Here is a 22,411-nt window from a genome sequence, read left to right as displayed (position 1 = left end):
TTTCAACAAATACGGGATAAAACCGATGCCGAGCTTCTTCAGAGGGAACTGGACAGCTTTAGTACGTGATGTGATCTAAACAGAATGGTTTTAAACCCGAGCAAATGCTCAATCCTTACGTTCACGCGGAAACGCCAACCGACTCAGTTTAACGACCATTTCTTCGGCTCGAGCATTCCAAGATACTCTCACATCAAAGATCTCGGAGTCATCATGGATTCGGCACTAACGTTCAAACCACATACGTCATACATCGTGGATAAGGCATCACGACAGCTTGGGTTCATCTTCCGAATAGCGAAAAACTTCAGGGACGTATATTGTCTTAAATCGCTTTACTGCGCGTTGGTTCGCTCAACGTTAGAATATTGTTCAGCTGTTTGGAATCCGTACTACCAAAACGGGATTGACAGAATCGAGGCTGTCCAACGCAGGTTCGTACGCTTCGCCCTTCGTTATCTCCCATGGCGAAACAGATTTCAGCTGCCGAGCTATGAAAACCGTTGCCAGCTTATACACCTCGATACACTCAGCATTCGGAGGGACTGCTCTCGAGCCCTGTTCGTCTCGGACTTACTCTCTGCCAGAGTGGAATGCCCTACGATCCTCGGACGTCTGGATCTTCGAGTCCGCGTTCGAGCTCTACGTAATACACACAAAAAAATAATGAAATTTAAACGACATGTAAATCAATACGAATGTAAACATACCAAGATTGAATCAAAACTTTGATTGAAAATTACGTTAAAATCAATGCACTCAAATGGAGCATCAAAAAGCATACAATTTTACACCTTCATTCGTGTAATATTACATGTCAGTCATTTTACGGTAATATGCGTGTAAAAAATATATTGAAGTACATTGGTTTTCCGTTTAAAGAAACTGTAATTTTCAATCCACGTGTAGAATTGTAATAAAATTCGTTGAAGAAAGCAAGACAAGTCGTGTGGATTTTTGGTGGAACTTAATTTTACATTTTTATTCATGCTCCAAATATGTGCATGAAAATAAACTTAAAATTACAAAATATTTTTTTCTGTGTAACTCTCTTCTGCGAGTTCCGTTCAGGAGAACCAACTATGGTTGCCAGAGCGCTGTTACCGGACTCCAACGATTTTTTAACAGTGTGGCGACGGCCTTTGACTTCAACAGGACGCGGAATGCGATAAAAGCGAAAATGTTGGCAGTTTTAAAGTGTAATTAGTTTAAGCAACCACCATTGGGGCCATGGGGCCTGTTGGTGAAGGTAATAAACATAAACATAAACAAAAACTTCTGAATAACTTCTGAGCAACTCCGAGAATCAAGTAGAAAATGGAAAATTTTCTTTCTGTAGGAAAACATTTAATAACACTTTTCGAGGTTTTTTGTGTGCTCCAAAATGCGTTTAGAAAACATATTTAGGAAAGAAATCAATTTTTTTTCGTAAACCTATGCTATTTATAGCGACTGGGTATTTGAGCCACTTTCCAGGGAGCCACTTTCCAGTCTCGCCCACACACATATTTTCCTCGATTGCATACCTCCGATGACAGCAACTCTTTACCCAAAAGTCGACGACGCCTTATAGGTTGTCTACTAATCACTTTAACGAGTCTCCTCTACATGCCCAAAACTGAATATTATTTTAAACTATCTCTAACATGCTAGTCCATAATTATCAAGCCTTATGCGCCCCTGTCGTGATCGTCCTTTTCAGCGGCTTTCAGCTCACTACACTGTTCTAACATATAACCAGTGCGAGCAATAAGCTCCTGGTCTGATTTTTCTCATCTGTTGCTCGTTGGCAATCCACATCGAACCAGTTTCCTCGTGTGTTATCCGATAGACATGTGACTGCTGAGCTGATCACCTTATGAACTTGCTGCTACGTTGTGATCAGGCAATTTCTTGTTGATCGTTCCCCAAAACCTTTTGTCCTAAAGGCGGAATTATGTTTCATGCTTTCCATGAAATAAGATATTTAAACATATATTTTTGGTATTTACTATTAAACTAAGATTGCACTTGTAGCGTGCTATAAAACTTCAATTGTTACTTGGGTAGGAACAGGCTTAGAAACTTCCGGACTAATTTTTTATCTTCTGCTGGTAGGAGTCGCGCTTAGGCAGAGTTACTACGAATTGCTTAAATCTATCATGTTTCACGGCAACAGCAGAGTCGTCCCTCTTTACCATGAGAACCGACAGCTTTCCTATCCGTATATTCCAAATCCTTTCATAACTAATTTTTTAAAACTTTTCCTACTTAGTAATTTCTAGCTAATTTAATGTCATTAAAATGAAAAGAAGATTGAAGTAGAATAAGTTGCTATCCAAATAAATAACATCTATATAGTTCTTCTAAGACTATATTACTGTTAAATTTTAGAAGAACGTTGAAAGTTTCTCTTGTTCTCGCTTTCCATGTAATACCTCCTGGAATCGACATATATGCCTTTACCGACTGCATTAATCATTTGCAATAAAAAGTTTATAATTTTTAGTCAAAGCAAAAAATGAAATTGATCACCAACACTCTTGTATTTTTAAGCCGGTAACCGAATCTTTGCTGCAGTTACCGCTTCCTCTTAGCAACCTTATCTTATTATCAATAGAGATTCCTGATTTCAACAAACTTGCGCCAACTAAGATAACATGGCTTGCTTAAACAAAATGAGATATGCAGTAAATTGCCATGTCTTTTCAACAGTATAATAATACCAATTTTTTTTATTCCAGCGCATTAGGGGGGGGGGGCTATAGCCCCTCCTAGCCCCCCCTTGCGCACGCCAATGAGTTTGACCCATGTTGGTGATGTGCATCCGAATAATAGTTCTGATCAAGACGGCACCGTAGCAGATAATCCAGCCCAATCTGGCGTCATTCAACGGTCGCAGGTATGACTCGCCTAAACCAACCAGCCGCTGGAACAGGAAGTCAGAAAAAAGGAGCAATGTCCTTTTTCCTTTTTAGACTTCTGATGATAAACTTATTGGAATTGCAAAGGTTACGAATAATTCCGGTAGTTGTGGGTTATGTGATGAACCCAACAAGAATGACAGAAACGTACGTACATACCCCCAGTACAATTAGTAGACCAGTCAATGGGACCGTCTCGAAAGTAATCGCCGATAAGCAACCAATTACACCCACAATTATGTCAGTTCGGCTAAATCACCCGGTAATACGAGCAAGCGTAGTAAGACGAGGGAAAAATTAAACTAAGGCTAGTGAAACTCGAAGAGATACTATGTCAGACAAAGTTCCTGAAACAAAAGTATAAACTTCTGCAGGAGTTAAAGAGCAACAAATGATCAGTAGTAAGCGAGATAGAATCTTTGGTACATGACTTCGTCTTGTTGATTTATATCCCGAAGACAATCCTGAACCACGACATGATACTGTACCTTGACACAGGATGGCTTTTCCACCAAAACAGTATTACAATTATTATATCACATAGAAGCTTTGAGTACGACTACTTTATTAATAGTTAAGTTACATTGTGATCAAATTTAGTACTTAAATTGGCGACCTTTATTACCCACTTATGCCATGGTCGAAATAAAGTAAAAAGTGGATTTAATAAATTTGGCTTCTCGAAGATGACCAGTTGATTTTTGGTTGCCTTACGCGATCATCTATGCATATCTACGCCCGCGATCTCCCAAATATGATAACAGCCCAGCGATAAAGTGAACCGCCAGGGATTTATAAATTTACAAACGCGGTCTTAAAAGTGAATCTACAAACGTCCGTGTTCGCGTGATCATGGATCGGTCACGTCCGAAAGTCTCTACTCTCGGTCCTGGCAACCTAGGTCCGTACATTCAGTTCGACCAAAATAATAACACGTTCCATGACGACATGATCGGGAACTCTATAGTGATATAGAAGAACTCACTCTCTTCCTAGCATCTGAAACGCGCACCGGAAGGTGAGTACCATATTCGCGATCCGCGCGGTTACTAAATCAAGTTTATACACGCGAAGTCACATATGTGCTGACACACATAACAAACACATTAACATACAAACACTTGAGCCCTTCGCGATCATCTATGCACATCTACGCTTGCGACCTTATAAACACTCCACTGATAAAGTAAATTTTTAACACTTTTAAATTTACATCACATAATCCAAAAATACAATTATTTGATCCGTATGGTATATCAAATCGTATGGAGAAACACGTTATCTTATTTCTGAACAGGTAACAGTAGTACTGTTCAAATCGCCTTTTCATCCCATTCTGCAGCGCAATTATTCGTCAAGCATACAGTATACATCTTAAACCTCCCACCCCCTGATCATAACTCCGCTAGCGAATGACGGATCTCAATGTCTGTGCATGTCTGTAATAACCTACGTACTTGGAACTATTGAGAACCAGATCTATCGGTCAAAAGCCCTGGTAAAGGAGGATGATTGTGATGATCTGGGCCGCGGTCACCACGTAAAGCAAAATAGGTCATAACCCCAATTCCAAGGCGTGAAGCGACCCGTGCCGAGGGATGAGTGATCGAGGGGGTGAAAAAGATGCTCGATCGTTAACAGAGCCTGTGGGGTACCTGGGCAACCCCCACAGTAAGTGTCCCTTATCACATTACTGCGGAGCGTGGCGGACTTTTCTTTCTCGCGCTACTCGTGAGATTAATGAGCGACGTGAAAAATAACAAAAATCAAAAAACGGAGGTGCCGAACCCCTTTGCTAGAGGTGGTTTGATGAGGTCTCCCCCCAGTGGGGAGAGTAGTGGAGCGACGGGGGCTGCATTCGACAGCACCAGTGACCCCCCAGCAGTGGTAGAAAATAATCCTACCAATGCGCTGGACGGGCGACTAACCGCGATGCGTAAAGTGGTGGAGCAGCTCGAAGCAATAATCGAGTTCACTAACGCAAAGCAAAATATCAGCAAGGAGCTGAAACAGAGCCTGCTGGTGCTCTGGAAGGCTGTTCGTGTCGCAAGACAGGAACAGCAGGCTTATGCCAAGAAGGTGGAATGTCGGGAGAAGTCCGACAGAGGAACCCAGACAGTGGCCTCCAAGAGGGAGGGAAGAGAGAAGACCGACATAGGTACCCAGACAGGGGCCTTCCCCTTCTTCTTCTATGAAGCAGCCATGTCGCTCGAAGCGGCGGCTGAGTTCCCCTCGAAGGAATTTCTTTGCACTAAACCGGTGTAGCACTAAGAAAAAACAAAAACGCTAAAACATTCTGCTGAACTAATTTAATTTGAAAAAGTTTATAATTATCTGACAGCTATTTTTTGCAATATTCTGGGCATTTCTTTTTAAATTTGCTACCACAAATCCTTTTTCGACTATGTCGCTATTCTGAACTCCAATTTATTTTATTCTTGACCTGAGTATTGGCAAAACCAAAAGGTTACCGCGTGATTATTTAATAAATTACAAATTTATCCAGCATTCTACATTTTTAAATCCGTCACATAGAATTTGTTAATATAAGTATAAGATGAATAATTGAATTCGAAGTTTGGATTCCCATTGTTGGTTTTGCAAGCCTTAAGAAACGTTTCTGAATACTTATAACTAATTTAATTTTGAAAACTAAGAATGCTGAACCTACAAAAACCAACAAAGTGTAGTGTTGCCTCGCCTGGACCGAAATTTTTCCACCGAGCAAATATGTATAACATCAGCAGAAAACACATAATATTAACAAAATGCTGAAAAAAAACAGTGACTCACCGCTCGCCAGATTCGCTTCGTCGGAGGCGATTTGATCAGCCAACCTTCGTGATAGACCTCCTTATTCGTCGTCATCTGGTTTGCGGCTGGTGCTGCAGTTGTTGCTGCTGATGCTGTTTTTGTTGGGGCTCTGTTATCTCTTTCTTTGCGCTTGTTTGTTCCTCACTTCCTGCCGCTTCACCCTATAGTAGCAGCTTGCGGGTTGTTCCCTACTCAGCGAGAATCAGCCTACTGAGGCATTGGAAAATGAAAAATCTTCTGGGAGTTCTCTCTGCTTTGTGTTATATCCTGGGTAAGGCTGATTAATTTTGGTTTTTTTTTTTCTTTCGCTGGAACTAGGAACCACGAAGAATTTTGCTTAACAACACTTAAATATAGCACATATTAAAATTGCACAATGATTTGATTTATGAATCGGAATATTTAAATTTTATCTCCAATAAGATAAGGCACTGCTCCAACTTCACTTTGTTCGACACACACCCAGACTCGACTTGTTTTTACTTGTACTTCCACTAAACAGAAAACTTTTTCCGGAAAATCCTAATCAATAAAACGCACTAACAGAAAAGCAACAGCACACCTCAAAAATTGAACCATTAACGGACTATTAACCGGAACAAAACGGGAAAAAATGCACCGATCAACACAAGAAGAACGCCTGAACAAGTGAATGCGAAGATGGCGATCAGATTTTTGTGTGTTCCCTTTGGCGATGTACTTCGCCGCAGTTCGTCGATGACAAGGAATGCTGTAAAAAAAACAAAACGTCAAACGAGAAAGTGTTGCCATCTTCGAGGGCTTGCTACAAATGACTTATCGGTTGAGTGTTTGGAAAATGTCGACAATAATCGCAATAACAATGAGAAATTTAAAAAAATCAATGTTCAAAGAGCAATGTATTCCAAACTTCTTTCCAAATTTGTATTTTTTTATACTTTAACAGTATTTTTATTCATTAGAAAAATAGTGTCAAACGTTCTCGTTCGAAAACGAAAAATATGCAAATTACCAAAGAATACACGTATGAACATTTGCTCACCCCTCAATCTATATTTCCAAAGGGATCACTATCGACGAGCTGTCAATGTCAACATATCAGCAGCAAAGTTTTGAATGATTCTGTTGTTGTCCGTGTCGGAACATTTTTAAGGTCGCGATTTTGCTCATGGAGGTTTAGTAATTTTTATTACCCAACTTTCATGTGGTGAGCTCTGGATTTTTCTTCAAAATAGAGGTTGAATATAATTGCCGAATTCCACAACGTGCTGCAGGAAAATTGATAAATGTCGCTAATTTATTTGCTTGTAGATAAGCGCCTTCCAGCAATCGATAGGAAGTTTGATTTATAACGTCATATCACTTTCGCAAGCAACGATGAAGCGCAATCGACAGCAACAGGAGAATGTAAGTTGATCAGAGAATTTTCTGATGCGTCATGATATGATTAGATGACATTTTTTTCAATAGATCGACTCCAAAACACGAATGGAAGAGGACCGAGTTCTTCCACCGGCATTGAAGCAACTTTTAGAGTGGGATGTTCTTATCACGAAACGATTCGTTAGTTTTATGCTGAATTTTGTTCCTTTCCGTTCATTACGCACTCACTGTAAAGTTTTGGAGGTAAGTAGATGCTACCGTCGTTACAAATAGCAGTTTATAAAAGTTCTTTATTCTAGTACTCTTGCCATGGAATTGCCTGGCTGTCTGGTTGGCTTGCGTTCTGCTGGATGATTGATAAGCCGTCATGGTATCAGATGCAAGTCAATCTGTTTATAGGACTCATCACTGATATTGTCATGGTGGCCCTAATCAAAGCTGCCACAAGACGCCGTCGTCCAGCTGTCAATGATGATCCATTCTGCATCGGACCGGACAAGTTCAGCTTCCCGTCGGGACACGTTTCCAGGGGTGTGTTCATCGTAACCTTTCTGACCTGGTTGGATCCAGTTAGCTTTCTTCTTTGGCCTCCATTGCTGGCTTGGTGCGTGGCGTTGTGCCTATCCCGTTTGCTGTTATTCAGACACCACATTCTGGATGTTCTAGCGGGAATCGCAGTGGGACTGTTTAATGCGTTTTTAATTTCCTTAATTTGGTTTGATCAGGAGAGCTGTATTTGGCTAATCTCATACATGACCGATGAAAAGATTTCAGGACCGGAGTATGGAGTTTAATTTACCAAAGAATCGTTTTGTGCGCATAAAGTTATAACATTGTATTTGCTGCCATCATTTGACATAGTAGTAAAGAGACTTATTTTGAAATTTCAACTTTTATTACCAACTATTAACAGGTTCAAAACGTATAAACTTCGACAGCCTTGGGAACAAGCGTAACTCGCACTGGCCTTACTTCATAAGCTTCGTTATCGATGGAATAAAACAGTTCTTTGTCGTTCTCCGATGTCTTCAGCCTTGCAGGAATCAATTCTACCGTTCGAACTTCAATGTGCTTCTCAGCGGGACATTCGACGTATCGTCTGTTCCATAATCGCGACCAACTCTCCTTTAGAAAACTAAAGCCAGAATCTACAGACGGACTGATCGTTAGGGACAACTTCGGTTTATCTTGTTCTCTTTCCTGATCAGCGTTAGAAGTTTGCAGTATCAGTTCCGATGGATCAACTTCTATCTCAATCGGAACAGAACACTTATCATTCACTATTTTGGAATAGTTGACTGTTTGTGTGATCGCCTTGGCCTTCGGTAAAAATACCGACCACCATCTGCTTGATTGCTCCTGTTTCGGCTGCTTTTGTTGACTATCTTGGTAGCACTTACTACAACCGGAGCAAGGTTCCGTAATTGTCACCTTTGCCTTACAACTCCACGTGGGCTCTCGATCAAAAGCATAGAACAGAAACGCTACGTACTCTCGCAGCGATCCAGTATACCAGTACTTATCTCTAAGTGTCAAAATATCTCGAAACGCTCCCCAATGCAAACTACCAACGGCATAAACCGGTTTCTCCGGAACCTTTTCATCCACCTCGTTGGGCAGCACCTCAATCCTCATAACGTCCATTTTTTGCTTCTTTCCTGCCACTACCGCATAGGCAGCATTTGCCATTGCTCGAACATCTTCCAGCGTCGTACGTTCTGGACTGTTTCGGAACAGCGCGCTGGCCAGGTTATTTGTCCTTCCTACCGGTAGCACTCCAATGGGACACTGAGCCCCATCGGGACGCCTTTTCAATCCGGAAATGGTTTCCGAAACGGTGCCGTCACCACCGGCTACCAGAATAGCGTCCGGGAGCGATGCCAACTCCTCGACATACCGACGTGCGTGACCTTCGGAATCGGTTTTGACAATATCCACCTCGAAGCCAGCCAAGTGCAGAATTGGTTCGCAATAATCGTGGAACTGTTAATAAAAATAATTGAAAATTACTTTAGCAAAATATTAACAATTGAATCGAAATCTCACATCTTCCTCGGACGATTTTCTATTGGCGGCTGGATTGAGTAGAACCAGCACTTTTTGTAGCCGTTGATTAGCAGCAATCTGAATATCACCGTATTTCGATGCTTCGGTGGAGTAGTGTCGCATCAACTGCTTGATTCTTTAACAGAAAACGTGGAAATTCTTTCAATTTTTACGAATGATGGGAGACCGGTACTTACTCATACTTTTCCCGGGAGTAGGAAATACCGTATGCTGCAGCGCCAACCAAAAACGTCGACTTTTTCCAATTATTTCGAACGCCTTTGGCAAACCTTATGATAAATGCCATGATTTTATTCTTAACAAAATACTTTTATTTATAACAAATTGATTGAAAATTTCTGCATTAATTACAATTACAATAAATAATTAAAAATTAATAGATTACAAGAAACCAGCCATCCAACTGCACGTTTGTTTTTGTTTACGTCACAGCCCTTCAGCAATTTCATACACAGGACTACACACACGCGTCAAATACTCTGTAATTGAGTAATATTAACATGTTTCCAATGTACTCTGAAATCTGTTTTATGCGGAGTTTCGAAGCCATCGCACCAAGGCGCAGATCACTTGTGATGCATTTTTCGAAATCAACAAAATTAAATGTATTTTCTTTTCATCAAAATTGAAATTTATAATGTATTTTGCGTTTAAGACGTCAAAACCCTGCAAGAAGCATTAGCACTACATCCAACTATACAGCGAACGAAGTGGATCCTTTGTTGAACAAAATTTTATGGGAGAGAGTGCAATTACTGCAAAAATGGAAATTAAATGCATTTTTTCAAAATAATTGCAAAGTTGTTACACATTCTTACGGCCAATTTCTTCACTTGCTTGAAAACCGGTTTTCATTGAAAACCGGTTTTCGGCTAATTGGCCACCAGTAATCCGAAAAAGTGAAGAAATTGGCCGTTGAAGTGATCTGCCCTAGATTTGCCTCAAGCATCGCACACCATTTTTACAGCATACGTTAAGTTAGGGCATGCAGCTTCCTAGTAAAACCCATTTCGGAATTCTGAATGGATATAGTATGGAGTCCAGTTCAAATGCAATCGATTCCCACACAATCGGTCGTTGCATTTCAACTTGATTCCAAACTGACTCCATCCAGAATTTCGAATCAAATTCCGATTGATTTGACCGGGTTAGAGTAAAGTTTCAATAGCCTACCGGTCGCCACCGTCTATTTAAACCTGCCTGGTCGCATTTTCATTTACTGGGATGCGATATTGTGGCAGTTATCGCAAACAGATCCCAATTGGGTCATTAGATGAAGAATAGAATTCCTCTTTTGTTACATAAACCGATAGAACTCAACTTTCTAAATATAACAGCATATATGCTCTACCCTTAAAACCTTAGAATAATTTTAGTTGAACAAATCCTTATTTGACACTATCAGTCTTCCTCGACAGTGAATTTAGTCACATGGATTAGCATTTTTGACAGCCATACCAGCAAAAGGATAGGGATCAAGATAGTTCAATGGAAGGTGTGGTCGTAATAATTGAATATATTTTATTTAATAATAATATTTGTTATTTTGCGTAAAAAAAATCTCGACTTCTTCAACTTCAGCTGCTAAAGAAAAAATCAAAAACAGTATATGGTTTAATAGCCCAATTGATTCAATTTTTGTTACGATACAACAGCAAACTTAATGCAGTTTTATCCCATAAACTTGATTACATCATCAAATCTCTTGTGTTTATTTGTTCCATAGGGTGAGCGTACAGCCTGGTTCCCCTTCCTTTTCTTACATGGAAATTGAAAAGAGAAAGAGGTGTCCGTATGTACGTAGCATATCAATGTACTGTAGTCCATTTGTAAGGAAATTCAGCAACAGAACCAATCGAACCAATTCCAGTTGTGGACCAAACTCTGGTCGCAATAGATGTCGAGGGAACGCTGTTTACCATAGCTTAAATCAATTTTCAACCCGCACGCAGAAAAATCAGGCCTTTTTGAATCAACAAAACGTTTTCTTGAATCTAAAACGTGACAAATGACTGTTTCAAACTGAAATAGGCGTTTTTCGAAAGCATGGTTTAGTTTAACAAACAGTTCTATTTGCATTTCAAATAGAAACATTGTTGAATCAAAATAAAATTTGTTAGATCCTACTGATCCCTTTGTTAAAAACCAACCGAATCTTTGTTTGATTTCAACTAAATTTGAGTTGTTTTCTCCTTTGGTTAATACAAAAGATTTGTTTTTGTTTCTTCGAACTTGTTTGTTCGGTTAAACCAAATACAAATATGTTAATACGGAATGCTCTTGCAATTTTTCGAGGACACGTTTTACGCAACCCTGTACCTTGAAAGGTACAGTGTCAAAGTGACAGTGTACCTTGATGAATTTTCTAGAAAACTGGCATTGCTGAAAACTGGGAAAACCATGGAAACTGTTTATTGTTTTGGTAATCAGAAAAAAAATGCAACGGAATCGAATGTGAACTTGAAGTAAGTAAAACGGATAAGATAGATAATCGAAATTGTATTAGCTTTGCATTCTGGTGAGGGAGATCTATGGCGAGGTCGGAATCAAAGTACGGTACCTCTTGTGCAAGTGTGCAATTTCCCGATATGCCTCAAACTACCGCATCACATCAACCACATGCCAAGTCATAACCGAAACCAAATGAAGGGTATTCTACCGAAAAGAGTTTAATTAGTTAGTGGGCATTCTTTCGACTGCTAGAGCTATCCATTAATGATTTTGGTGAATGGTATTGTCTTACTACTTCGTTCGACTGATCCCGTAACTATACTATACTATAAAAACAGGTTGCAGGTTATCGTTTTGTCGATGAGTTTCCGGGCAGATACTGGAGTCGATAACCACCTCAGTCTTGATTTGATGCCCTACCTTACCTATGGTAGATGATCCATCTTCGGGAATAATAGAACTAGTATAGACAATTAATCGTCTAACCCACCATCTAACGTACCTGAGCAACAAAGCGGAACTTCATAAAGAACCTCAGGAAGCGCAGAGTATTATCCAACGCGGCTGTTTGCAGTTATTTGGCTGCTAGTGACCTTGAATGTCTCTGAACTATAGTGGACCTGACCTATAGCATTTACTGATAAATTTGCATTTGTATCTTTTAGTACTTTATTTTCTTCTCCGGGTTGGAGAGTGTCATATAAGAATAAGTTTCCTTGTATAAATTTACAATATGACGCTGTATTCATTAATCATTAATACCTAAACGCTCGGGTCGAGATTTTTGCATTTTTTTACATTTTGCCGGTGAACCGGTCAAATGTGCTCGTAGTTTGAAAATAATTGGAATGGTTCTTACACATAGTATACTGACACCTAGACTGACTGTCATTCTTGGAGTCATATTTACAATGGAAATGTTAATAGGACTATCTCGGCAAGCAAAAAAAAATCAAGCAATCAACAAGCTGAATGCACATCTGTGGATATAGAAGATGGTCTTTAGAATATGTAAAGGGCTGCTGTTCCACTTATTTTAAAGTTTATCTCACTTAACCAGATTGCAGTGCAATACTTTGAATGAGTGTTCCCACGGCAATCAAAGTCAAATTTAGATAACTATCATATGTAATAGTGAGACAACTATTCTGAGTATTACTAGCAACTACAATTATTGATTCTTACTTTTGTAGACTATACTGGGCTGTGCACAGGACGAAATGAGGTGCTCGTTAAAGGTATTTTCGTAAGATCGTACTTATCAGACGTGTTCTGTCGGTGTCTCGGACTAGACACGTCTGAAAAGGAAGTTCGTTCAGCTACCATCTTATAAACTGATTTTCTTCACAATAATCTGTCAACGAACTCTAAATTCTTTATGCTGTAAAATAGACAAAAATCTCTAAAATAAAATAAAATGAAAGCCGGATTGAACGAAGTAACTACCAGCACAGATACTTTGTGCGTAATTCCAACGACAATTCGACGCGTTCGTTTATTTAGACAGACACTGGATTCACGTGTTCGATTTCAACTTGGAATATCCTCTTAAGAGCCACTACTCCGAAGCTTCGATCATCATGACAAACGGGTAAACATCCATTCGACAGCACAATTCTTGATCGACTTGTCCAGTAGCCTAATCATTAATGTAAGTTATCGCTGTGTTCTCAATTTATCGTCCATATTTTTTCTCAAATAAGCCAGATTCCATGTACCAGATTAAATAGAATGTCGATGAATACGCGATATTTTGCAAATCAATGAACCCAAGTTCAACGGGATAATCTGTGAACACAGCATTGAACTTTTTGAGCAGCATTCGCTAGGGCGAAGGAATAACGGTCCCAGTAGCAAAATGGTTTTGGTATGCCTATTAATGCAAAGTGGAGTGGTCGGCCTAGCTGCCCCATCAATATCTACTGGAATAAGAGTACGGTTATGTTATTGCTATCAAGTTTTGCTGGAAATTTCACAGAAAATATTTGTTATCTTATGACTTGCATCGAGTTCACCTACAACTTATGCTGGTTGCCGGCAGCAGTTTCATAGAATGGAACCAAATTTTTCACAAAAATGTAAACATGTGTTGTCAAAAAATAGACCTAACAACGACATGCTTTGATCGGATCTATCAAAACGTGTTGCCATTTCGTTGCGTTCTTCAGTATTTGCGACTTGTCAACCAAAAATCATGCATAGGGTTCTTTAAATCTAGTTTTCGGTGAGTCAAAAAATGATCACCCTTTTGTATGGAACCTTGGCGTATTTAATTTGTATTTGGTTAAACTTATCATGATTTTGTTGTTCCAATCGAAATATTTGTTGAAACTATTGAAAAGCCAACAATTGAATTTGGTGATAATTTGAAGCAACAGCATTGATTGAATTGAACCCGAATCTTGTTTATCACTATATCAAACGGGAAAATTGTTATCTACAACCAAAATTTGTTTATTTTTACTAATTTTTTCTGCGTGCGGGACCCGAAGAATTCCTTTTGGTACCTCTGAGAAGACACATCATCGTTTTGGTGACTCTGCTTCTTCTCTTCCTAGTGGCATTTTTTTCGATTTACTAGAAATAAATTCCATTAAAAAGAAAATTGCGAAACAGCTCTAGCTTCGTTGAGCGCTCTCTCGAGCTGGTGGTAATGGTACATCTTCAGGGTCAATTCAATACCTAATCAGCTTACTTTTTCATCTCGATCGGATCGGAAGCTAAAATCGCTTTGCTTGTTAACAACACAGAGAACAGATATATAAGCTAGAACAAACATTCCCGTAAAACCTGTGTGAACATTTAAATGAAAATACGTTGAAAATCAGCATCGCGTACAGGTTCACATACATGAACCACTATTGTATCCAAGTTTGCACGCAACGCCCTTATAGCGTTTGCTGACCGATCGTAGCGCCGACTAGTGCTAATTGCTGGTGTCATTTCAAAACGACAGTTTCATTTCTTGCACACATTGAAAATTTTACTTACCCTTTGAATTTTACATGAAAATCCATTAAAAAGCATTTCATGTGGTATTCCAAATAAAATTAAAACGAACTTCACGTAAGTACGACATATTCTAGTTTCAGTTGAAAATCGAAATAGTAAACTTGCGCCTTTCAGTTTTTCTCCTATTTTCAGCTTGTACAACTAAAGCGCAACTGGTGTAGATGATGCGCAAGTTGATTCTCTAACATGTACACAAGATGCGCATTAGTTGCCCACTCTGCAAATAGGGAAAAAAAGCGAAAGGCGCAAGTTCAATATTTCAATTTTCAAGTGCAACCAGAATATTTATCCATTGAATGTTCATTGCCATGCTATTGAATTGTAAAGTATGAACTTTCCCCATGACTTTCGTATGAAAAAGATGTAGTGCATTTCCACATTTAAAACAATTGATTTCACCGATTCTCCTGCCAATCGGCCCTTATTCGCAAACTTTTAAAACTATATCCTAAAGTGAGCCAAAATACCTCTTTTACCATCCTGAATAGAAATGTACAGTAACAAAACCATGATTTTCACTGTGACAGTACAGTAATTTTACAATAATTTACAGTAAGTTTTAGTGTTATGCTACAATACAAAAACAATAAACTTTAACGATTTTACAGTAAATTTCAATTTAAAATAGACTTTTACAGTGAAAAAGGGGCGTGGTTATGTATCTTAACATTAAAAAATCAATTTTTCTCCATACATTTTTTTTTCTCGAAAACAGTAAAATTTAATGTGAATGCACTGTATCAGTTTTTTGCTGAACAGTGAAATTTATTGTTACATGAAATTTTATTGTAAATCTACTGTGAGAACTTGGCATCGAACAATGTTGAAACAGTAATAACTAATATTTATTGTTAAAGAACAAATGGCGTCTGTGTTCTTAGACATAAAAGGAGCATTCGACTCTGTTTCCATTGATGTTCTCTCAGAGAAACTACATCAATGTGGTCTTTCACCAATATTAAATAATTATTTATACAACTTATTGTCAGAAAAGCACATGCATTTTTCATATGGCGATTTGGCAATATTCAGAATAAGTTACATGGCCTTCCACAAGGTTCTTGTTTAAGCCCCCTTCTCTACAATTTTTACGTGAATGACATTGATAATTGTATTGTCAGCCCATGCACTCTAAGGCAACTTGCAGATGATGGCGTGGTTTCTGTTACAGGACCAAAAGCCATAAATTTACAACAACCACTGCAAGATAGTTTGGATAATTTATCAAGTTGGGCTTTGAAGCTAGGCATCGATTTCTCTACGGAGAAAACAGAGTTGGTTGTTTTTTCAAGGAAGCGTGATCCAGCTCAGCTTCAGTTGGTTGGTAGAACGATAGCCCAAGTCATAACCTTTAAATATCTCGGAATTTGGTTCGATTCTAAAGGTACATGGGGAGGCTACATTAGGTATCTGATAAAGAAGTGGCAACAAAGGATAAATTTTCTCCGAACAATAACCGGATCTTGGTGGGGTGCTCGTCCAAGTGACGTGATAAGATTGTATCAAACAACGATACTTTCAGTAATGGAATATGGTTTCGGTTCAGCTGCACTCACATTATTAAATTGGAACGAATACAGTATCGTTGTTTACGAATCACCTTAGGTTCCATGCAATCGACACATACGATGAGTCTTGAAGTACTAGCGGGAGTTCTTCCCTTAAAAGATCGATTCTGGGATATCTCCTCTCGTTTACTTATACGATGTGAGGTTATGAATCCACTGGTAATTGAAAATTTTTAAAGACTTGTCGAGCTTCAATCTCAAACCAGATTCATGACAGTGTACTTCAATCACATGTCACAAGAAATAGCGCCTTCTAGTTATGTTATGACATGTGTTAATATACTAGATACTCTCGATTCCACTTTATTTTTCGATACGTCCATGCAAGAGGAAACTCGTGGAATCCCGGATCACCTGCGCTCTCTGGAGATCCCTAAAATATTCATAAGTAAATACCAACACATTGACTGCCATAAAATGTTCTACACTGGTGGGTCACGAATCAATGAGGCCACTGGCTTCGGTATTTTCAACAATAACACCTCGATCTCTTTCAAGCTTGCAGAACCTGCCTCTGTTTACACATCAGAACTAGCAGCAGTTCACTACAGTCTGGAAATCATTGATACTTTACTTCCGAGCAATTATTTCATCCTCACAGATAGTCTCAGCACAATTAAGGCACTACGCTCATTGAAGCTTGATAATCACGCTCCGTTCTTTTTGAAGATACGAGAATACTTAACTAAATTAACAAATAAATCTTATCAAATTACCTTAGTGTGCATTCCCGCTCATTGCTCCATACCGGGTAATGAGAGAGCGGACAATTTAGCCAAAATAGGGGCGCTGGACGGTGACATCTATGAAAGACCTATTGCCTTCAATGAATTTTATATCGCTTCTCGTCAGAGGACGCTTACTAGTTGGCAATCATCATGGGACAATGGAGATCTGGGACGGTGGTTGCACTCAATTATCCCTAAAGTATCAACGAAGGCATGGTTCAAAGGGTTGGAGGTAAGTTGAAACTTCATTCGTGTGATGTCTGGGCTCATGTCCAACCATTATACCTTGAATGCGCATCTTCGCCGTATTGGGATCGCAGAAGATAATCAATGTGCTTGCGGAGAGGGTTACGAAGACATTGAACAAGTTGTTTGGTCTTGCACTGAATATCGTGAAGCCAGATCCCAATTAATAGACTCCTTACGAGCCAGAAGAAAACCACCCTATGTACCTGTTCGTGATATCCTCGCTTTACGAGATCTTACATACATGGGCCATATTTATTATTTCCTGGAAACAATAAATATTCAAATATAATTATCCCCACAATGTTTCTAGTTTTTTTTCCCTTGCTACCCACAAACAATTTAGATTTCTTCGCAGTTAGTTAAGTTAGATAAAACGATATAAATAACGAAAGAAAAAATAAACAAGGATTACAGAAAAATCATCAAGAGGTTTACAATGAAATTCAAGAAAATAGAATGTGAATAAAAATATTCAAAATGATAATTATCCTCAGTGTTAGCATTAGAAAGTGAATTTTTATTATAACGTGATAGTCTTAAGTACTTTTGTAACATGTTATGTAAAAAAACCTGGCGTAACCTAGCTTTTGCAAATGCCGTGTCAAATAAACGTTTTATGAAAAAAAATAAAAAATTATTGTTTTATGATTGTTTGTAGGGTAAATGCTATTGTAAAATTCTATCCGGGATATTCTCCAGAAGAGAATCGGTTTAAATAACGTTGATTTAATCCAGTGTAAAATTTATTACCGGCACCGCGTTGTCAGCCATACTTGTGTAGACCCCTCGATGCACAGCTGATTATTAACTGACAGTTGGAATGGCACATTCCGGATCAGCGATTAGCTCCTTTTGTTAGAACTAAAAGCGTTTTTTTCTGTTGTATTTCTGTTCTTAGTTTCACGTGAAAGTTAATTATCGATTGGAAAAAAGGTAAACTTTGAAGTAGTGTTACAGGTACATTTTGCGTCACCTTAGAAAAACAAGCAGACTAGAAGCATTTTATCTGGTTTATATTGATGAATAATATCCACAGGCAAACAGACATTGCACTTCGAAAAAAAATCTAAGTAAGCGGTTTCCAATGCCAAATCATCAGATTGCATTGATTTGAAGACAAACATCACTGTTTACCGAACTTACTAACTTCAAATTGTAGGTCGAAGCAGCTGACTAAACGCCCCCGCACATCAATCTTCGTTTCGTAATTTCGATTGCGATACAAAACGTTAATTACTAGAGGGCGCTAACCGTTTAAATATTTATTAATATTTAACACAAAATCCAACAGGGTGGGTCATTCCCTTCTCGTTTATTTTTTAATTAATTGCACAAGTCCGTTACAACGGATCGCTTTCTGGAACGAATTTGATTTGTATTCTCAATAACGACAACAAAATCAAACAGAATAAGGCCGTCCAGGGGTTTGCGTTTCGACTTCATCTCTTCAGAACCATAGCACTTGATTACTGCATCAGGCTGACGCTGGTCCGATATTGGAAAAACTACTTGTGAACTCACTAAACGACTCCTAATTTACGATGTCCTGTAGTAGGAAAAGAAGTTCTGTTTAACTACATAAGTCTAGGGGTGTATTTCGACTTCATCTCTTCAGAACCATGGCACTCGACTACTGCACCAGGTTAACTACATAGGTTTTGTATACAAATTGTATACAAAACAAAAGACGTTGTACAACGATTGCTTCATTTAGGGAAAGGACTATGTAGTGTAATAGTGGTTAACAATTTTTGTTTTGAATTTATCATAATTTGACGAATTGTTGTGTATGAATTTTTTTTGGACAAACTTGAGAGCGCCGAAGCTTTGAAAAATGTCCTCAATTAATTAAATTACATTTCAGTAGAGCACCTGCGGCTAGCATACAATGTGTTCTTAGATCATCTGAAGCAATTTGGCCAATAACATGTAAAACTCAAACTAAACCAGGACTGTTTTGGAGGATATTGGTCTAAATATAGAATTAAAAAATGTTTCGCGATATTTTGATGTTAATTTTTATGAAGCACTGTAATTACCGGCTCCTCTAATGATACAATAAGATGTGCTTACATACTACACACTCGAATTAGGATACCGAATCGACCCGATAAAAGATCCATGGAGTAAATTGTAAACAATCCTAAATTTAAATACACGTCTTATGGATACGCGAACCAAACCGACACCGATCGCGGCACGATTCGACCGCATCATTGCGTATAGCGAGAAATAGAGAGAACACGAACTGTACCACCTTCGGCAAAACTCGTGAACGTGATCGTGAAAACTTAAAAAGCACCTTAGCCACACTTTGATCCACAGTCTTTCTCGAAACGTGCAAAGTGATTCTTGGCCTCCTCGCAACAGACGAAGGGAGGAACCGGATCGACGCGAGAAAAATCAACCGTTGTTCAGTCATCATATTAACATTATATCAACAGTCCGTTTTTTTTCTGCTCTATCACCCTGGCTGTCCTAGTGAATCGTTACCGCAGCAGCAGCAGCAGCAACAACACCATGGATGATTCGTTCGACGAGGAAGTGATCTCGGCCGGCGCAACCATCACGGTGGAGTTTAGGTGAGCCATTTTTATCACTACCGTGTGCGTGTGTGTGTCTCGCGTAATTTCGTGCGAGAGAGTGAATGCGCTGTCGTTCGGGATGCATATTTTGAAGAAAAAGACAAGTAGGCGTTTTTTACGAAAAGTACAAAAATACATAATTAATGTGTGACTGCAATAGTAGGCTGGAGTGTGGTTGTGAAATGAAAAACCTTTTTTCTATTTTAATCTAAACTACCTTTTGTTCTGAATGTTTTGTGGTTGGCGCTATGTAGCGGTGGCGCCGAGATGCTGTTTGGCGGAGTAAAGGAACACGAGGTCCCATTGGATGGTTCGAAGATTGGTGAGTTTTGTCGAGATTTTTATTTAATGTCTGTCAAAGTTGCTAGGTATAGGACAATCCGCTTTACTTAATTGATGTGATTCGAATGTTATGTTTTCATCCTTGGAAAACAAGTATTTCAAATTACACTATTTTTCCATTAATTTCTGCTTCGTTTATATCGAAAAAATGCATAATCCGTTCGTTAATTGACACAGTTTGAGCTCAGGGGGTGAAAGAATTATAATATTCGCATATAATTCAATTGATCTAACGATTTTGTTTTAAAAAGAAAACATCTAAATGCAATCTTCCAAACGACTTTAAGAAATAACATATATAATGAGGTTTATAGGAATTTTTCCATATCGCATAAAAACTATTGAAATATTTTTATAGGAATTTTTGCTTGAAACTTGTTTCAACAGTTGGCTTTAACGCCCTAATCATATGTTACTCGAGAACCTTCTCCGAAGTAATGTTTTTGTTACTACGACAATCACAGCAACCTTTGATTTTGTCATTCCTCCATAAACAACTTGCACAACAACGCGAGTAAAATTTTAAATTTATACATGAAAACAACTTTTCTCAATGACTAAATCGTTATTTTGAACTTTCTTTGCAGTGCTACTTGAGGAAATGCTTCGATGGCTGCGAGACAATTTATTAACCGGCGATCCTGCCCTGTTCCTCCAGGATAACACCGTAAGGCCCGGCATACTGGTGATGATAAACGACACCGATTGGGATCTCATGGTCAGTTGTTATACGATTGTTTATTCAACAAAAGCAAACCTTTGTTAATGTTGTCCTTATTTTCTACTTTCCGACAGGGTGAAACCGATTACATTCTGCAACCCGGGGATCATGTTCTGTTTATTTCCACCCTTCATGGAGGATGAACAGTTTCATCCGATGCCGCGATCTGTGATAAAGGGTAATTGTTTTGGTAAAGCTATCGTTTAGCAAAAGATGCCGGAGTGAGGTGCAGGATGTGTTTTCGAATGACAAAAAAACAAGCAACGGAGTGAACAAAAAGGGCGTTTATGAGGTGTGACTAGATGTTTCCTTACGCTGCAGTTCATTAATATTGAATGAGAGGGTAGTTTATCTCAATTTTGTTCTATTTGTTTAAAAATAGTCTTTTCCTTGTTAAGAAATCAGTGCTACCACATAGCCACAAACTAAATTTAGCACATCAGTATCTTTTTATATAAAAAAGTGAAATATTCCCAAGGGGAGAAGAAAAAAAATACAAGATATGTAACAATTTCAAATGATAACTACGTTATATTTTCTTGTCTGTGTCCGATAGCATGAGCGCAATAGCGCAAAAAAAATTGTGTTTTGTGTTTAATATGATCGGCTCAATTTTTTGTCGGATGTCGCAACTGGGACCTCACACGGTTTGTCGCAGTTAGAGAAGACGTTTTCGTTCACAGATCAAACTCTGTCACAGTTCTGTTGTTTTCGCGTCTTGGTTATTTTGAAAATTTCTGCGTAAAACGTTTCAGCTCTTGTCAGTTGTCGCTTTGAAGAAAATGAGTTTTGACAAGAGAAACCATTGAATTAAGCGGTTGTGTTTTTACGGATCGCAGCGAATTATAGGTCATATTGTCGTTCTGAATCGCTGTCTTCTGCGACCGAGCTAATTTCTGTTTGATATGAGAGCAAGGAATGCCGACCAACCTCCGAAAATGGGGGACTCGACGCCCAAAGTGTTTTAGAAGGTTGGTCCCATAGCAATGACCGATTGATTTCATTTGACTTTCGAGCTAGTCAATGATTATGAATTATGGCAGGACACTTCTGAAACTAATGTGAAATTTGTGGATTCATCATTAGAATACATGCGATCACAGGAAATTCTCATATATATTCACAATTTCATGAAGCCTTTCCCTCTGTAGTCGGTTGCTTGTGTTTGTCGTCACCGGCAACCATTCATCTTCATTCGAACCTGACAGACACCGGGACGTCGCAGTCGAATCAAAAGTGTCAAGATTTCCCGCAGAACCACCGTCCTCAGCCAAATTGTCCTTGAACAAAATTTAATATCTGTATTTCTTTGCCGCGGACACCCACGCGTGCGGCCGGTTTTTTCTTGTACGTACGAACGAACGTCATCCAACCAAACGCGCGCGCTGATCGAAGTAGCCGGGCGCGTTATTTTGTCGATGCACATATGCTATGTAAAAATGTGGCCAAAATTATTTCGATGGATTTTCGGTATATACGTCAATAATAGTCTAAAGAAATATTCATTTACAATAAGCCTCACCTAACAGTGGCATAGTAGCATACTAATGTACACTTCGGTTATCATGAATACTAATAAAATTACAAATTACATACTTCGCTAGTTTCT

The 22,411-nt window shown here is 38.8% G+C and overlaps 4 protein-coding genes across 7 annotated transcripts in view; 2 read left to right on the top strand and 2 right to left on the bottom strand.

Annotated features, from left to right (window-relative positions):
• The window catches only part of LOC131694130 (protein daughter of sevenless), a 39,478-nt gene extending 33,053 nt beyond the window's left edge, over positions 1-6,425 (bottom strand). The window contains exon 1 of the mRNA XM_058982573.1: positions 5,697-6,425. Coding sequence (XP_058838556.1) covers positions 5,697-5,771 — 75 coding nt within the window. The 5' untranslated portion in view covers positions 5,772-6,425. The remainder of the gene's footprint in view (positions 1-5,696) is intronic.
• Positions 6,426-6,778: 353 nt separating this feature from the next.
• LOC131691445 (polyisoprenoid diphosphate/phosphate phosphohydrolase PLPP6) lies at positions 6,779-7,963 on the top strand. Of its 2 annotated transcripts, none has more exons than XM_058977836.1 (4): positions 6,779-6,933; positions 7,008-7,103; positions 7,167-7,322; positions 7,379-7,963. In XM_058977836.1, exons 2-4 carry the CDS (start codon positions 7,074-7,076, stop codon positions 7,871-7,873), a joined length of 681 nt encoding a protein of 226 aa, XP_058833819.1. In that variant the 5' UTR covers positions 6,779-6,933; positions 7,008-7,073; the 3' UTR covers positions 7,874-7,963. The 2 variants fall into 2 exon arrangements, with proteins under 2 accessions (XP_058833819.1, XP_058833820.1); XM_058977837.1 differs by having other exon boundaries at positions 6,782-6,903.
• LOC131691444 (acylglycerol kinase, mitochondrial) lies at positions 7,953-9,575 on the bottom strand. The gene is made up of 3 exons (XM_058977835.1): positions 9,323-9,575; positions 9,126-9,261; positions 7,953-9,062 (listed from the first exon to the last, which is right to left on the bottom strand). Exons 1-3 carry the CDS (start codon positions 9,430-9,432, stop codon positions 7,995-7,997), a joined length of 1,314 nt encoding a protein of 437 aa, XP_058833818.1. The 5' UTR covers positions 9,433-9,575; the 3' UTR covers positions 7,953-7,994.
• An 8,377-nt stretch (positions 9,576-17,952) lies between these two features.
• LOC131691626 (ubiquitin-related modifier 1 homolog) lies at positions 17,953-21,326 on the top strand. 3 transcript variants are annotated; one of them, XM_058978163.1, is made up of 5 exons: positions 17,953-18,087; positions 19,637-19,736; positions 19,994-20,061; positions 20,669-20,799; positions 20,877-21,326. In XM_058978163.1, exons 2-5 carry the CDS (start codon positions 19,675-19,677, stop codon positions 20,943-20,945), a joined length of 330 nt encoding a protein of 109 aa, XP_058834146.1. In that variant the 5' UTR covers positions 17,953-18,087; positions 19,637-19,674; the 3' UTR covers positions 20,946-21,326. The 3 variants fall into 3 exon arrangements, with proteins under 3 accessions (XP_058834146.1, XP_058834145.1, XP_058834144.1); XM_058978162.1 differs by having other exon boundaries at positions 17,961-18,087; positions 19,599-19,736; XM_058978161.1 differs by having other exon boundaries at positions 17,969-18,087; positions 19,019-19,736.
• The last annotated feature ends 1,085 nt before the right edge of the window (positions 21,327-22,411 follow it).

This window comes from Topomyia yanbarensis, chromosome 3 (assembly GCF_030247195.1).
Source record: "Topomyia yanbarensis strain Yona2022 chromosome 3, ASM3024719v1, whole genome shotgun sequence".
In the NCBI taxonomy this organism is placed as follows: Eukaryota; Metazoa; Arthropoda; class Insecta; order Diptera; family Culicidae; genus Topomyia; species Topomyia yanbarensis.
This window is presented reverse-complemented; position numbering and strand designations above follow the sequence as displayed.